General features: G+C 42.2%; 1 protein-coding gene across 1 annotated transcript in view; it reads left to right on the top strand.

The window, feature by feature from the left end:
• Nucleotides 1-17,689, top strand: part of CPXM2 (carboxypeptidase X, M14 family member 2) — a 68,514-nt gene that overhangs the window by 16,901 nt on the left and 33,924 nt on the right. Inside the window, exons 2-3 of the mRNA XM_051619727.1 lie at nucleotides 2,830-2,939; nucleotides 10,177-10,316. Coding sequence (XP_051475687.1) covers nucleotides 2,830-2,939; nucleotides 10,177-10,316 — 250 coding nt within the window. The remainder of the gene's footprint in view (nucleotides 1-2,829; nucleotides 2,940-10,176; nucleotides 10,317-17,689) is intronic.

Here is a 17,689-nt window from a genome sequence, read left to right on the forward strand (position 1 = left end):
ACTCCAAGAACATTGTCCCCGTGCAGAGCTGCACAGACAGAAACATCCTGCTGCTCTGGTCACTGGAGAAAGAGGGGCCAGCTGTGAAGAGAATGCTTTTCATTAATTTGCAGTCAAGTAATGGAGCAACATACTTGATTTTTCTTATCAAGTTAAAAGATGAAAAAAAAATCTACATATTTGATAAATTAGTGGACAGCTTAAAGTTTATTTTCCTTCCAGAGTAAACAAGTTGAATGATCTACCAATTTATATAAATAACAGTAAAAAATAAATTCCTGGAGGCTATTGAATGGATGGCAAAGATCTTGAAGGTTTCAGTTGAAATACCTTAATGCTGGAGAACACTGAGAAAGGGCAGTGTGTTGTTAACAACCGATTGCTCAGTTATCATTAAAGGTATCTGTACCTCATACCAGAGACAGCTCCCACCTGCTCCTAGAGCCTAAGCTTGCTTTCACTGAAAACTCCCATGAAATTGAGCATTTCATAATATTGGCCAGTTAATCTGATGAGTTCACAGACAATACAAATAATTCATCTTTAAAAAATAAGAAGCAGTCAAGTGTGTTTAACTGAGATCCACACGAGCGTGCTTGAGTCTCTTATTAAACTTCAGTTTCACTAGAAACATGAATAATACACACAAAAACATGCAGGCAATTTTTTCAGCTTGTAAATACCCATCCTGCAGTTTAAGAAACCCTCCCTGAAATCCACAGGCCAAAGAATATTGCAGTTTTAGAACAAATCACATTTCAGTCTGAATAAAACCAACCTCCCTTCCCGTAGAGAGAGAGAGGCAGGTGTATGTCATGTCAGGTAACTTCAGGCAGGTCTGACAGGCAGCTGCTGGGCTCAAAACCAGGGCATTTCCTACAAGATTCATAAAAAGTCATGAAAACAGGCAGAGAAGAGAGGAGTGGTGAGGCAGGGGCTGGGTGCTGACAGCCCTGGAAGGCTCCCAAAGCCCTCTCTCCTGCTCCGTGCCCAAGCACGGGCTGTGAAACACCATTTGGAAGAGCCCGAGGGTCCATGGATCCATTGCTGATGAAGCTGCTCACTATGTAGAAAATGTTCTGCTTTTTAATCACTCCCAGCAGTCCCTGTAGATTGCCCCTTAGCCTTGTTAGGTAAGCTATAAACATTGAATTAAATGATGGTTTATAAACCAAGTATAAAAAAGCTTGCATTTGTTTTCAGCTCAGACCTCACACAGGTACTTCTGGTTGGCTTTTGGGTGCCTGGGCATGGTGAGACTGTTCTCAGAGCTAAACACACTGAGGTACAAAAGAGTCTACAGGATTACACCATGAGATTGACTTCCCAACCTGTCTTGAGGAACTTGTTAAAGAAAGGCAGGCAGTTCCCAGCTATATAATTTACTCCCAGCAGAGATCTGTCAGAGCCTGAGACTTCTTCCAGTCTGAGTATGATGAAAGATGAAACACTGTCTAAAGAAATGCAATTAAAACAATCAGCCAATGAAACAAAAATCCTCTGAGCTACTCCCTCCTTTGGCTTCTCTTATATATCCTGTCTCTTCTCTGTTTTGGATAATTAGGTTGAAAGCTCTTTGAAATGAGGAACTGTCTACATTTTGTCTCTTGTGTAAGACTAAGGTCACTGTTGGTACATTAGAAAATACGTTATTATTTAGCATTTTTCTTAATGCCTCTGATGGAGACAAGGAATTTCAGCCTTGGATTTCTGGGAGAACTTTCCTAAGGATGAACAAAGCAATACTAGAGTGAATTGACAGAGTGTAATATTTCTTCCGAGGGATTTTAAGTTGGAATGAGCTAAGGAGGAGCACAGGAAATCCCAGATATTTGCCAGTTGGAGCATGAAAATGCTAACTACACGTGAAATTTAGACACGGCCAGGATGTGATTCTTAGTTACGTGCCCTCACAACATTTTGGTGAGGGATTAAAAAGATATATGTGAGAGGAATCCAGGCACAGGGCATGGGACTGAGCTCTCTGACAGTTCTCCTGGAATCACTGCACAAGTGAGATGGTGATTCCAGCTGTCAGGCAGGCAGCGAGGAGGGATGGGTTTTGAGGATAAATATCCAAAGCAATTGTGAGGCATTTAAATGCTGTGCTGGCTGTGGACATTTTAGAGCAGAATAGTTTCCTGATAATCATGAAATAGACTCTTTCCAACATTTTCTCTTCCAAAGCCAGAGCTCCAGGCTGTATTGTTGCATTGCTGGCTAGCTGCTGAAGTCATAGCAACTGCTTTTCTTTCTTCAAGGCTTTGGAGCTTAGAGAGATGGCCTCTGGTTTGAAAATTGGCTTTTTTTGTGCTTAGTCATAACCTCTGCAGAGCTGTGTGGCCTCCCAGACCTCTGCAACAGATGCTATTGTGCAACGTGAGGGCCCGTGATTGAAGTTTCCAGAATAGTTTTTAATTAGAAACATAACTTCTTACAGTAGCTTGGAACAAGTACAGGGGGGAAAAAACCCAACCAAATCAAAACAAGAGAGGAAGAAGAAAATGCCAAAAAAGAGAAGAATAAAAGGCCATTTATTGGCATTTTGTACTGAAGAGCATTTGGTAGGAAATACTGTGTATATCTGTGGAAAAGTGAAGCATAAAACAAGTAGGAATAACTATGGGAGACCCTTAAAAAGTCAGATCCTCAAGAGGTGTAAATCAGCATTGTTTCATGGACTGTAGGAGAGCTGCCATTGCTCATGGATGCCAGCTGAAGACCCTGGCCAGTTTGGCCCAAGAGAAATCCAGAAACTTTGAATACTTGGGATTTTTTTTTTGGTTGGTTTCTCTTTAATTAAATTGTAATCAATCTTTTGTTTTGTAGACTGCCCTCCACTTGGTCTAGAGACATTAAAAATCACTGACTTCCAGCTCCATGCCTCTACAGCAAAGCGGTATGGCCTTGGGGCCCACAGAGGAAGGCTGAACATTCAGGTAACATCTATTTTTCTCCTGAGTGGGAGAATGGCTGAAGGTTGCACTAACGAGGACTTGTGGATGGTTATTGGTTCTGACTACTTTGTCAGCTTGTATAATTCCAATGAAGGGGAAACTGGAATTACAGAAGTGAATCAGGTTGATGGATAACCTTTAGGTTGGTGGGGCTTAGCTAGGAAAAAAACCTCCAAACTTGGTGTGTGGAGGGTGCAAATCCAAACAAAACTAGGAGCATGATGAGGTGGAGGCAGCCAGAACTGCTCCCTCCCCAGCTCCAGACAAACCATTCCAGCTCCCTTAATGATCAGCCTGGAAGGAAGCTCACACAGCAAGTTTCTTTTTTGTTGTTGCTTGCCAGTAGTTAATGACAATGGTTAATTGGAAATGTGGTTTCAAGTGAAGCACTTGCCCTCAGGCAGCTTTTCAGAGGCAAGGATTGTGCTACCAAAAGCTGCTCCAGTTCAGAAATCACTAACATCCAATCTGGTTTAGCTTCTTTTATTGAATATTACAGATGTACTTATGTGCTTTGCAGGACCAAAATCTCTTTTCCCATTTCTGTTTTCCACTTTTAGTCCTTTTGCTGAATCACAGTCATTTCCAGTGTAAAAACACCCCTTCTGCATAATAAACACAACATTTAAAACTCAAAGTCATAAACAGGATAATAGCAACAAGCAATGAGGAATCATTGAAGTTTATTTCATTTATTAGTAACCTTCCATCATTAGACCCTCCATTAATTTCTTTTTTAATTCAGCTGAAGGGGTATCCTGGTTAATGACCTAAGACTGGGACCAGGCAGGATGAGCTCTCATCAGCAGAGTGGTTTCACATGGTGCCCACTCAGTGTAATGGTGGGCAGCTGCTGGAAGGAGGGACCACTCTTGGTTAAAATCCCACCATGCAACTGCCTTCTTCCTTGCTGGAGCTTTTGGTTCCTCTGTGCAAGCAGCTCCATGAGTTTCTCTACTGGAGCAAAACAACTATCACCCCCCACAATTATTATATTTTGTGCTTTTTTTCATTGTTTAAATTGATTCTGGTCTAGAGGCTCAGTGAAGCACTTGGTTCTGCAGCCACTTGAGCAGTTGGAGGTGAGTGGTTGCACAGAGGTGAAAACTGGGTTTTTCCTCCCCAAACCAAGTTTCAGGTACAATGGGTTGTGTAGGGTGTGAGGTCTCACCTGCAACCTTCAGGTTTAATTCCTTTTGAGATCTGAATGAGGCGATTTCCTTCTTTATTTCATATCCTCTATTAGGAAAAAACCCAAACCCTTATGGACAAAAAGAAGCCTGGACTCAGGTGGGCTCTATAGCTATGTTTAATTATGTTCTTGCAGGTTTTTTATACATAATGGCATAAGACTGAGGACATTGGCACAAACCTCTGAGTTCTGTGCTGATTCTGTTTTTCATGCTGGTGTTAGAGCCCTTTTTATTTAAGCACAAAAATTACCATAGTGGCTCAGACCACGAGACCACCTAGTCTGGTGTTTTGTCATCACCATTAACGCTGCTTTAAAGCAGGGAAGTGTAAGAGTCTTACCTCTGGATGATATTTTTCCTAAATTGTAGTCTAGAGTCTCCAGCAGAAACCAAGGGGTCAGTCTCTTCTCTCCCACCCTCACTTGCTGGGAAGCAGCCCTGCCTTGGCCTGGCAGGTTATCCTTGCAATGCTGCAGTCAGCTCTGTGGCAGCAGGTTATTTTGCATTTATGGTGAGAATAAGGTCTCCACTTCACTGCGGGGTTGTTTTCCCCTCCCTGGAGGGCTGTGTGGAGTCTTGGGTGAAAAGATCTTCTGCCCTGTGCAAATTGAGCTTTTATTCCTCTCCATGCTAAAGCTGGTGACTTTTTTGCTGTGAACAAAGGCTTCATGATGTTGTGTTTCTGCTTTATATGGGCTTTCATGTTGTCATTGTCTGGAGCTGCACGAATTCTCACTGGATTGATTCTCCTCATGATGCTGAAGCTGTTCTTATCCCTTCCTGGTATAGGGACTTCCAGGCAAGGGAGGCTCATCTAGCAATAACCCAACAGCAGCTGGCTCATAGTCAAGTGGCTTCTCTGGCTTGCTTTTCTCTTTTGAGTGTTGTTATCTTTCTCTGCTGCATCTTTATCTCTAATAAAGCCTTCCTGGTAGCCTTCAAATCAAAAGCTTTGACTTTTAGTGCAAACTTCCCTGTCTACTATAACCACAGTAATTCCCTAAACCCCGTGACCAATTAAGAGTTATCACACTGACTGGCAGTGTTAAAAGGATGGGTTTGCATTTATTTTTTCTTTAGCTTTCCTTGGGATTTGCTTAAAATTTAATCTCACTTTTTTCAAATCCACTTAGAATTTGCAGATCTCTTTCTTGTTGCTTGGGTTTCAGTGCTTCATTTTCCTTTGCATTAAGGCTTCTCCATTTCAGCAGGATTGAAAAGATCTGTGCTTACAGCCAAGAGTAGGTGCTAGAGGGAACTGATGTGTTAGGTGGGTATTAAGGTCTCTGGTGCCTTCTGTTCAAGGTTCAAAAGGGCAGGGTGCTGGGGAAAGGCAAAAAGCACTGGGATTCCAGCAGCTGTGCTTTCATGCTGTGTAAAAGTGCCCACAAATAAAAACACTTGGCTCAAGTCAGAAAGCCTCAGAGAGGCTGATGTGCTGCTGAAGTTTCACCACAGCACAAGGCTAAATGTCCAGTGCTGAGCAATTTCATGGGCTGCTGCCCCTCGGCATGGTCCAGGTGTCCCCACAGTGCCATCACCATCTTCATGTGACTATCTTGTTCCTCCCAGGAAGAAGAAAAATTCCACTCTCTGCTCAATCTCATCATCTGATGTGAAGTCAGCTGAGGAGCCTGGGGCTCACCCCAGGTGACTGGCACTACCTTGATTCATGGGATAATGAAGCTTTCCAAAGGGTTCAGAGGGTTGTTAGTTTCTGTTTCCCTTATTTGAAGCATGTGAAGTTAATCAGTTGGTGTACACTTTATTCCAAAGACAGCTGGGCTTAGCAGGGCTGGAAAACACCTTCTAGGATCCTCTTCTTGTGACCTCACATGGTGTGGGACCCGATTCTGTTTCCAGTCCTGTGTGAACGTGGTGATTAAGCTGGGACCTCTCGAGGGCAGGAGCGACTCAGGTTGTAGAGCATTGGAGTTCTAGTCTGTGACTGCAATAGGGGCACAACCAAGAGTAATTTAAACATCATCAGGAAAAATCACAGCATAAAATAATATTCAGTGAGGGACTCTGCCTTCAGGGATAAATGTCATTAGTATTTGTCACTTGTACAATAATTAGCAGTGGCTAAAACCTGTAATAATCTGGCAAAATATTTCATCCCCTTCCTCATCTTCCTGGTTGGAGAAATCCCAACACTGAGGATTAACCAAGTAATTCTAGCATGTGTATGCAAATCAGAAGCATGTATTACTTTGTCTTACAATTTCTTTTGAAAAGCTCCTTCATCACAACACAAACAAAAGACAATTATTGAAGCTCTGCCGTAATTCTCCTCTTTCTTACTGGCAGGGGTTGCTATAAATACCTGTGATGATTAATGCTTTTTAAATTTCTTTTCCTACCAAATTTTCTGTGGTAAAATAATGGCTGTGATCACCCTGCTTTAAAAGGAGAAGAATTTAAGCAGAAGTGGTTTGATATTTACGTGTATTTTTATTGCTCTTCTAAGGTCACTTGAGGCAGAATAATAATTTTTTTCTTCAATTGAATCTATTTAGGTGGAAAGATCTTGATCTTCATTATAAAATAAAGCTTTTAGAACAGGGATGATATGAGAAAGTGTTTATTTTGTCTTATGTGTTTAACTCAAAAGAGAAACATGAATTACAATCAGAAGTCATATATCTTGTACAGGAATTGTGACCTTTTGATTTCCTTGCATCTTAGCATTTGGGTACACAGTAAGACATTGAATATTGTAATTCAAATACATCAATGTTCACATTTATGGTTAACTTAGCAGTGACAGACAAAGGTGCCTTTTCCTGTATCAAAATGTGACTTTTTCATAAGACCCTGAATATTGACAAATGTTTTTGCATTTGCCTGCAAGTGAAATACAAGCTGGGTTAGACTGTGAGTTGTTATTGAAAATGCAGTGAAGGAAAAAAAGGTTTTGCAGGAGGGTTAGTCCTTGCTTCCAGTTTCCATTAGTTCCTCCACTCTCCCACATATGAAGATAAAGTGTTTCAAATGTATAGCTTAAATTTTTGCATGTCATAACTTGATTCCATCTCCATTAACTCAATACACAATTTTTAAACTAAAGAGTGTACTGAGAAGAATGTGACTTGATCTAGTCTGACCAAATATTTGTTAATAATTGTTTTCATATTTCAAGAATTATCATTTTCCCCAATAAATTTAATAGCAATCTTAACGACTAAATATTTAATTGAATGGACAAATCTTTTATATGGAAAAAATATTTTGAAATGGCCATAGGGTAAATTCAAAACTTCAAGTATCTTCAGAAATACATGCTGACTTGGAACTCAGAAGTTTTAACATAAATTTAATGGGATTCTTTTCCTTAAAAATATTTCTAATAAAATCTTCCCATTAGTTAAACTGCTCTTTTTCAAGTAGTATTCTGTGCTACTTAGGCACAGCCACCTGATTCTTTTTGCCTAGTGAAAATAGTCTTTTAGCTTCAGAGAAGCTGCTGTCAGGAAATAAGAGAGCAGAAAGAAACATCAGCCCAGTTTTTGTTCTGGTTTTTTTAATGCTCTCTCTGCCCCTATTTAAGGCCAGAGTATCTTAAACTGTGCATGACTGTCAGCATGTCCTTTAGACTCTCCATATTTGATATACAATTAAATATAGGAGTGTTGCACTCAGTTTCGGTCCCTGCTCTACAAAAAGCATGGGCCAGGCTGGAGAGGGTCCAGAGAAGGGCCACAAGGATGATCAGAGGATTGGAGGACCTGCCATATGAGGATAGGCTGAGAAAACTGGGTTTGTTCAGCCTTGAGAAAAGAAGGCTTTGGAGAGACCTTATTTCAATGATCCAGTACTTAAAGGGTGGCTGCCAAGAAGATGGAGACTCCCTGTTTACGAGGAGTCATATGGAATTGTTCTTGGGTGATTCTGATTGGACACAAGAGGTAACTTTTTCACCATGAGGACAACCAAACATTGGAATAGTCTCCCAAGGGAAGTGGTAGATTCCCTCATATTGGACAGTTTTAAGTCTCAGCTTGACAGGGTGCTGAGCCACCTCGTATAAACCTGTTATCTAGAAAGGTTGGACCAGATGATCTTTGAGGTCCCTTCCAACCTGGTATTCTAGGATTCTGTAATATGCTTAGCTTCATGTAATCCCACTTGAAACCACGGAGACTTGAGTATTGAGACTTGACAATCCAGGGTTTGTGGGGTTTGTTTTGCAAGTAAGCTCTTTTTCTCCTCACTGTGATGTAGAGGAGAGGTTTGCACCTTGATGAGCATCACACTGATGGGAAGTATGTGCAGTTTGAACGAGGACCAAGAATCCCAGATGAAGCAATGAGACATTTGGGTACTAGGTGCACAGAAGTTGGTGGAATGTCACCAGTGTGAAGGGAATTAGCATGATGCTGGTTCAAGGTGCTCTGTAGATCTTAACGCTCCCTGGCAAGGAACCCCAAGGCTACTTCAAATTTCATTTTATTTTAAAATGCTTCGAAACCTCTTCTTGAAAAAGGTTACAACTCCTGCCAGTGATCATGTTGATATTCTCATGTTTTCCTTTTGTTCAGCTCTCCTTGAAAAAATCTTCCATTGTTAATGGTTTTTCTCTAGCTTATGCCTTGAGTTTTATGTGAAAGTCACTTTAAGTGGCTTAATGCAAATTTGGCAGATGGAGGAAAACAATCTTTAAGCTGCCCTGTCTCAGAGTTGAATACCTTAGAAAATGAGAAGTTTTAGGAATTGAATCTGTCTGTTTTGCAGTGCTTCCTTCAGATGATGCCAGACCCACACAGGGAAAGGGGATTACCACCTGCATCCCCTTTGTGAACCAGGCCCACCCAATGCCCAGCTTGGTAGAAATCACCTGTAAAAATGGAGCTAGGGAGACCTGTCAGTCTCTGCCACTGCAACCCAGCTCTGGCTGTAATATCTTCTGATGCTGCTCCGTGGGAAGCTGAGGGATAATTGTGGAAATCTAATTGACAATTGTATTCTTGGGTACCTCATTTATCTTTTGTATATATGCACCAACTGAAAATATAGCACTTAACACACAATTGCTGTAAACCAGAGCTTTAAGATCTGTCTTTAATATAAATTTACAGAGTCTTCCAAACTCTCCATTTCTATTTGGGAAATAATGTGCATCCATTTTTAGAACTGCATGGATGGCAATGATAAATCCACATTAAACACAGATGAAATATCATAAAAATACATGTAGCCTCAGGACTATGTGGAAAACCTTCTGTGTTCTTTACAGCAGTAGCCAGCTTGGTGCAAAACATTTCCTGGGCTCCAGTAATAAGATACATAACATCTGAGTTCCTTAGATATTTATCTTTAAATGCTACTTCAGATCTAGTTGGCATAGAGCTTGCTCAAAATGCCTTGCAGCTATTTCTTTGAAAATATTGAGAAGGCTGTTTGGTGGTTTTGCCAGTGTAAATTTGGATATAGATTGGGTACACAAGTTGGTGTACAGCTGGGCACTCCTGGATTTTCACCTTGGCTTAAGGCTTTTGAATATCCCTAGTGATGAAAATGAACAATTCTGGGATTGCAAATTGGTGGGAAATGGTATTACTCTCTCCATACACCCTTCAAGCTCCTTTGCTGCTTTCAGGGGAAAAGAGATTGCTCCAGCACTGACCATTATCTACATGGATCAGAACTGTTTTTTTAGGACTTCCAGAACTCTGAAGACTATAAGAATAATTTGTTCTGGCTAAAGACTCTATCAAGCCACAGGCACAGACAAGGTGGACTGACCTGAAGCTCTGTTGATGTTCTCTAACTGTAAATTCAATGTATATGTAGTGGTTCTTAGTTTTTAAAGGGACTTTGTAGAATTCCCCTTGCTACTTCAAGTAAGAAAATGTCTTGGTCACTCCATAGAGCTATTGAGAATGACAGTCTCGGGGGTCTTAAACTGGCACCAAAGGGATAAGCAGAATGAATGATGACCTCATGTGTTCTTTTCTTTTTTTCCCCATGGAAGACCCTCAGCTCCTTGGTTCTGATTTATGAAGACAGTTTTGCCTTGTTTTCAGGCAGGTGTTAACGAAAATGATTTTTATGATGGTGCTTGGTGTGCAGGAAGAAATGACCCATATCAGTGGATTGAAGTAGATGCTCGAAGGCTAACAAAGTTCACTGGAGTCATCACCCAAGGAAGGAACTCTCTCTGGTCGTAAGTACATGCTTGCTTTTGTCCTTGAGATTCTGAGCTTGCAGACCAAGGAATTCATGTTCTATTATCTTCTGGGTTTTCAAGGAGAAAAGTGAGAATGGCAATGCTGTGTGACACGAAGTACCTGAACAGAGGAACAGTAAAAGGCAAAGTGATTATATATGCCATAATAATCAAGCTTCAGGGTAGAAAGCTTCTATAGTGATTATCTACGTCTGGAAGAGGAATCAGCATGATTCATACAGGTTATATGTCTCTGTACTCACCTTGTCAAAATTCCTTGTGTTAAACTTCTGTATTTCTTATTTTTAAACTTGATTAGTTTATCATCTTACAGAAAAACCAGTGATCTTTGAGATTTATTAATGCATAAGGAATCATCGAGTAAATGGTAACATTCCAAAGGAACAGGATTTTTAATTGAGTTGTTAAAGCAAATTTTATATTTGTACTTGTTCTATAGAGGAATTTGTAATGTGACCAAACCCTCCTTAGTTTGTGCTGAGTAGGACTGTAGTATTTGGCAGCAGGTCTGTTGTGCTGTGGTTATGGATGGTTGGAAGACTCCGGGCAGTTCAAGACTGCTTAGGAAGGAGAATTTGCCATATATGTAAGGCAAAATGCTCTGCTTCCTTGGTCTAAGGAGACAAACCACCAAGCGTACCTCAGGAGCTTTGGCCTGAGTGCTGCCCACTTCCACTGCTGGAAGCAACCCTGAGCTTTCTGACTGCTGCTTGTGTTGCAAAACGAGGATGTGGCACTGGGAAATAACTGCTTTGCACAGACTTGTGTGCACTTACTCCTTTGTGACCTGCTTCTGAGTGTAGGTGCCCCAAATACCCTCTAATAAAACCAGTGTGGGTGAGGTGAGAACTGTGTTAGGAATCCAGCAACCAGCCAGCACAAGCAGGAACTGGAGGTGATGGTTTATTTTTTCCCTGATCTTTACAGTGTGGGTTCAGTCTCTTAATTTCTCTTTGAGTGTCACTATGTTATGTGAGCAAATAATCCCACTTGTGCTGCTAAAACCTTTGACCAAGTCTCCAGGAGATGCACAGCCTTAGACCTGTTCTGGTCAGGTCTTTCACTTCAGAAAATGAATGTGCCTTATAATAAAAGTTAAACCAGAAAAATACCACTATAGCTGAGAGAGTCTTTTTTTTTCCTTCTTTATTTTAATTTTCTGGGGTTTTTTTTCATTTCTATTAGCATTTCTGTGGGAGTAGGAGCCTTTTTGGCAATAAGGTTTCTATATTTATTTTGCATTGTTCTGTGTTAGGTAGATAATTACTGCAGCAACGTCTCATTCTCTTGGGTATTCATGCTCTTAACATGCTGTTCCTCTCAACACCAGTGCTGCACTGCTTGTCTTGTAGTGCTATTTTTAATCCAGCTTTGTTGCAAGTTTACAGCAGGACTTGACACTATTTATAGCTGGTGTTCACAGTCATCTTCTTTGTTTGGTTTTTAAATGGCTGAGTCTTACTTTTGCCCTTTTCCCCTCACAACGAGTTGGTGGACAGAACCCTGAGGGTCTGCAGGAAGAGCAGGGCTGGTGCTGGGAGAGGAGGTCTAGGCTCCTCCAGGATTGTTATTTAGATTTTGGGACAAACAGGCACAAACTCTGCCTCGTAGGAGCAAAGATAGTTTCAACTGGACCAGCTGCACTGTGGGGCAGGCTAATGTCTCCTGGAAAACATGTTCTGTATGACTGGGCTCCTCCCCGTGGAGGGGCTGGAGGAGTGGGGAGAAATAGTTCCAGTAAGGGGTGACTTCTTTTCTCACCTCCAGCCTGAACAAGGCACTCTTGTGGAGGTGGCTTTTCTTGTCAGGGTGTGATGGCCTCCATCTCACTTGCTAGCTCTTGGTACAGTCTTGGCTGTGGGATAGACTTCCCTGGGGTTCACCTTACTTTCTTTTTCCACTCACTGAATCACAGATATGTTTTCATTGGGGAAGACCTGTAAGATCAAGTCCAATCACTAACCCAGCACTGTTAATGTCCCTCAGCACCACATCTACATGGCTTTTAAATCCCTCCAGGGATGGTGACTTCACCACTGCCCTGGGCAGCCTGTGCCAGCACTTTTGAAAAAGAAATTTTCCCTGATATGCCATCTAATGTTCCCCTGGCACAACTTGAGGCCATTTCCTCTTGTCCTATTGCTTGCTACTTGAAAGAAGAGACAAACCTCACCTTACTCCAACCTCCTTTCAGAGAGTTAGTGTGGTATTATCTCCCGTGAGACCTTATCATGTTGAACAGATGAAATCAGTGTAGTTGATGTTTGTGTGCTCTGCTTCTGCATGTGTAAGTCCTTAGCTTTTAAAAATAAATTGGTAATCCCTGAGGTACCAAAGTAGATGTTAATGATTGCAAGAGTTTAGGCTGTTGTATGAAGCCTTCCTCTGAGCCAAGAGGGGTGTCCTGGGGTTTCCAGACACTCAGCACCTAGAAACATCTTAGCCAGGAAGATGACAATGCTGCTCTCTGAATTAATCCCGTTATGCCACCTGAAAGGTCATCTTCTCAGTATGGCTTTCTACCCCAGTTCCTCCAGCAGTCAAGAAAGTGAGAGGAAAGGGCAAAAACATGAAACCCTGGGCTGGAGAACAGCTATGTCAAGGGAAATTTAATCAGAACAACAGCAGAGCCCCTGAACTTGATGCAGAAGTTGTCTTAAGGTGATGTTCAGAGGCACTGGTGGAAGCTTTGGTACTTGTGGCAAACTGGGGAGACAATGACCCGACCACAGTTGTAGAGGCTGCATGCAGGGAATTGACTTTTGTAAACCAGTCCAGAAGAAGGAGGCTGGTAGGGCTTTTTATTTTGGTGTGAGCAGGTTCTTGTCTGTTTTGCTGAAACAGGCAGTAGAAGGGAAGGGGACTCATCAGCTTCCCTCTCTTACACTTTGCTACTGCCTGTGACGGTATCAAAAAGGATGTTTGATATGAAAGTTTGTACAAAAAGATGCCAATCTGTTACCTGAGGCATCTTCCCAACTTCATCAAGTTGTGTGACAAGGGTATGGTGCTTTCATAACTAATAGAAACATTTGTTGGAGAATACATTATGCCAGGTAGGAGAGCCAAAAAACAACCCTCTGATCTGGGCTGCATTAGAAGCAAAAACCTGCCAAGCTTGAGAGGCTAGGTAAGATTTTTATTTAAGCCTTGGAAAGTTTCCCAGCATTATATAAAAAGAAATAAAGATAACAGGATATGTGCTAAATTCACCAATGTTATTATGTGATAGTGATAAAGAATCAGAACAGCAACATTTTTTCTTTTTGTATTGAACAAGAAACTTTAACAAAGAAGAAAAATTTCTTCAACTGAATGTGTTCTCTGAGCTGCTGCCTAGATCAGATTTGTACCTCTCCTGGTCCTGTATTTCTGATGCAGTAGCCAGGGCTAATATATTGGTGGCAGAACAATTGCTATTTCTTGTCTGTCTTCCCCTGCAGGCTGTGGCTCTGCTTGTCTGGCCAGGGTTCTTGTGCTTGAGACATCAGAAGCTTGAGGAGGAAAGGGCCAAGGTGCAAAAAGAGCTCTTGAAAGCACAGATGGTCTGACTGGAGGAAGAAGCAAACCATGTTTGGGTAGTGATGAATATTTGTATTGTTTAATCATTTCCCTTTTTAAGGAAAAACACTTCTGAGTCAAATGTTGTGCCTGGCTCTGAGCTCCATGATAGCCGGTGGAGCCAGATCTTTCTGCTTTTCTTTCTTCTTCCTCTAATGAGAAAAAACAGGCCTTGAGCAAGAGATGCTTAACTTGAGGAGCTCTTTCTCTTACCAGTCAGAACAAGCACATAGGCTCAAGGGCTGTTGCTGTTTAGGCACCTCAGGCTTTCTTGGGAAACCTGAAGTCATGGCAAAATGTTCTTTTACCATCACAAGATGCAAACTCTGCTTAGGTTAGCCAGAAGATCTGCAGATGTTGACTTTCTCAGATGAAGCTGCATGAACCAGGACACCTTTTGGATTTTTGTACTTGTGATATCCACAACAGAGGTGCCATATGTGTGGGTTGATATGAATCAAAACTAACACCTTGAGAGTGGGGCAGAATATAACTTCCTCTGTATGCACTGAGAACATCTGGACATCAGTGTCTCTTACAAATTACCACAGTTCTCACCCTGTTTCACTCTGAGTATCCACTAGTTGATAGACAATGGTGACATCTCTTTGCAGAGCTGCTGTTTGTCTTCTAAGGCTGGATAAAGTTGTGTGAGTGATGTGACCTTTTAGAAGTGGATGAGTGCCATAGCTGGGCTACAGAAGGCTTTAATGCTAAATATTTGGGGGAGAAAGAAAATAGGTCATTTTTTCATATTACTGCCAATTCATCCTTCAGTTTTAGGGACAAGGAATCCATAAATAACTGTTCAAGGCTGCTGAGTGGGACACTGGAAGCATCACTGGAATTGTGCCATATATGTAGAGCAATGATGTGATTGATAGTTTAAAATATGCTCTTTCTTGACAGAGGGAAAGAAAAATATTAATCACTCTTAGCATTTTGGCAGAATCTAAAAAAGCATAGGAAGCATGTTCAGCAAATTCAACAAAAAAGTCTTGATGTTTTACCCAACTCATGTAATAAAACAAGCAGCTGCTCTGTACAGACTGGAATTGTTACAGCACATTAAATCAGTGCAAAGTGTTATTTGCCATGACTGGGTGACAGGACTGCAGAGATTGACAGCTTCACCAGAGTCAAACTCCCAGAGTGAATTGTTGCAAATTCCCTGAAATTATAGAAAGTATATTGATGGGAGTTACAAGGCAACCTGAATTCAGTGAAGAAAAAGCTCCCTTGATATATTAATGTCACTGGTTAAGTACTAAGAAAACCAATTAAATACTAGTATAAATTGTTTTCTGTAAACACTGGCTTGGTGGAGCCATCTTATGGGTTTTCATAGATTCACAGAACAGTTTGAGTTGGAAGGGACCTTAAAGATCATCTAGTTCCAGCCCCCTGCCATGAACAGGGACACTAGACCAGGTGGCTCTGAGCCCCATCCAACATGGCTTGAACAGTTCCAGGGATGGGGCAGCCACAGCTTCTCTGGGCTGCCTGGGCCAGCATCGCTTCACCCTCATAGCGAAGAATTTCTTCCTAATATCTAACCCAAACCTATCTTCTTTCAGTTTGAAACTGTTCTTTGTCCCATCACTCCCTGCCCTTGTAAAAAATGCCTCCCTGGCTTTTCTGAAGCCCCTTCAGGTCACTGGAAGGCAGACAGCTTTCATCAGCTTCAACCTTGAGTGCTCTCCATCTTCAGTTCCTGTGCTGTGTTAATCTACCACTTTGATTCTCGTGCCCTACGCAGCGTTTTGGTACTTAGCATCCTCTCCTGGTGCTGAGAAGCAGAGTTTGCAACCAGCTCAGATGATCCCACGTAGGTGGAGTTCTGACAGCACACTCAGAAGTGTATTTATACCTTCAAAAGCTTGTTTGACTGAAAATGTCAGAGCTGATGCTGTGCTGTTGTGGTGATGATTTGTCATGGTGTTCTTGTTCCAGTTGCGACTCTCTTGCCAAACTGGGTGACTTACCCACCCTGCAGTGCTTGGAGGGACCTGGTCACTGCTGTCCCCTTGAGGAGGACTGCTGCCTGGTTAACCACTGCATTGCAAGAGGGAAGGGTGCTGGTGTGTGGAGAGGACCCACTTTGCACAGCAAAGCTCACTGGGGATGTTTGGAAGAGGAAGGAAAGCTTTTTAACCCCCTTTGGAAGGGACTACAACAGGCATTTTGAAATCAGATGAGTTCAGTCCTACAGGCATCTGCTGCAGCAGATGACTCATAGTTATTAATCACAGCCTTGATTTGTATCTTTTGCACATGCATTATGGCTTGTTGTAAGGAGAAGGCTTGTGTGGGGTTACCTGGGGGCCACCAGGCAGCAGCCCCTTTCCCCTCCACCTGCTCACCAGTCCCAAGACAACATCTCCTCTGCACACACCTCTTGGGGCACACTTGGTAGATGTGAGCCCCTTCAGCTTTACTTTAAATATGCTCGTAGATGTGCTCTTGTGAGACTCCACCTGGAGTAGTTTGTCCAGTTCTGGAACCCCTGGCATAAGAAGGACATGGAGCTCATGTAGAGATAGTCCAGAGGAGGCCATGGAGGTGATCTGAGGGCTGGAGCAGCTCTGCTCTGGAGTCAGGCAGAGAAAGTTGGGATTGTCCAACCTGGGGAAGAGAAGGCTCTGGAGAGACCTCATAGGGACCTTCCAGTGCCTGGAGGGGCTACAGGAAAGCTGGGGAGGGGCTTTTTGCAAGGACTTGGAGCAAGAGGAAGAGGCAAGTGGATTAAAACTGGAAGATGGGACATTTAGGTTAGACATTAGGAGAAATTCTTCACTATGAGGTTGATGAGACACTGGAACAGTTGCTCAAAGAAGCTGTGGCTGCCCCATCCCTGGCAGTGTTGAAGAGCAGATTGGATGGGGCTTGGAGCAACCTGGTCTAGTGGGAGGTGTCCCTGCCCATGCAGGGGGTTGGAACTAGATGGTCTTTCAGGTCCTTTCCAACCCAAATCATTCTATGAAATGGCAGCAGTAGCTGTATGCTGCTGGAGCTTTTCACTTTCTCCACGTTCTTCCACAGGAAGGACACAAAAGGCATAGTGAGGCAGTGCCTGTGCAGGTCAGGTTTTTTTCCTCAAATATGTGACTGACATACAAAGGTTTGTGCCAGGCACAAACATGGTTGGAAAATGAAAACTGTCACAAAAGGAGGTTTAGAAGAAAAGGAGTAACAGCTTGGTTGTGTTTAGCAGCCAGAGATGATCTGAAAGGGAAAGTCTGGTGTGGGAAGAATTTCAAACACACACATCTCTTTGCAAAGGGTGGCCTGAAATGCCAGGTGTTAAGATCATAAAATCTCTGGGGCAGAGGATGTCACTGACACCCCACACAGGAAACCTGGCACCTTCAGGTGTTACTATCTGGATGTGCAACAGCAACAGGAAACACCTGCAGCTGGCACTAGAAAGGTAAGAAATTCTGAGATTAAAATCTTGTTTAAAAACTGGCCCTTGGGGTTGTAAATGCGTTTCCCACCCAGCTCCTCCTCACTGAAGAGAGAGCTTTGAAAAAAATGGTGCTTCAATCACTCTGAGCAAGTGAAATTCTGCCCCTGAGCCTCTCCTCATAGGGCCTCTGAAGAGCTGGTTTTCACAGCAGTATTTTCATTTAAGTCAGCTAGAAGCGATTTTAAAAATTAAACATTCGGGTTTCAATTATTAAAAAAACACAAACCCTTTCCTGCTAGTTAAGCTCCATCTCTTAAATCATATTTATTTTAATTAGTTTGTAAAGCTTGCTGAGCTACCTGTGGTCATCCTGAGCATT

Source organism: Apus apus, chromosome 4, assembly GCF_020740795.1.
Source record: "Apus apus isolate bApuApu2 chromosome 4, bApuApu2.pri.cur, whole genome shotgun sequence".
In the NCBI taxonomy this organism is placed as follows: Eukaryota; Metazoa; Chordata; class Aves; order Apodiformes; family Apodidae; genus Apus; species Apus apus.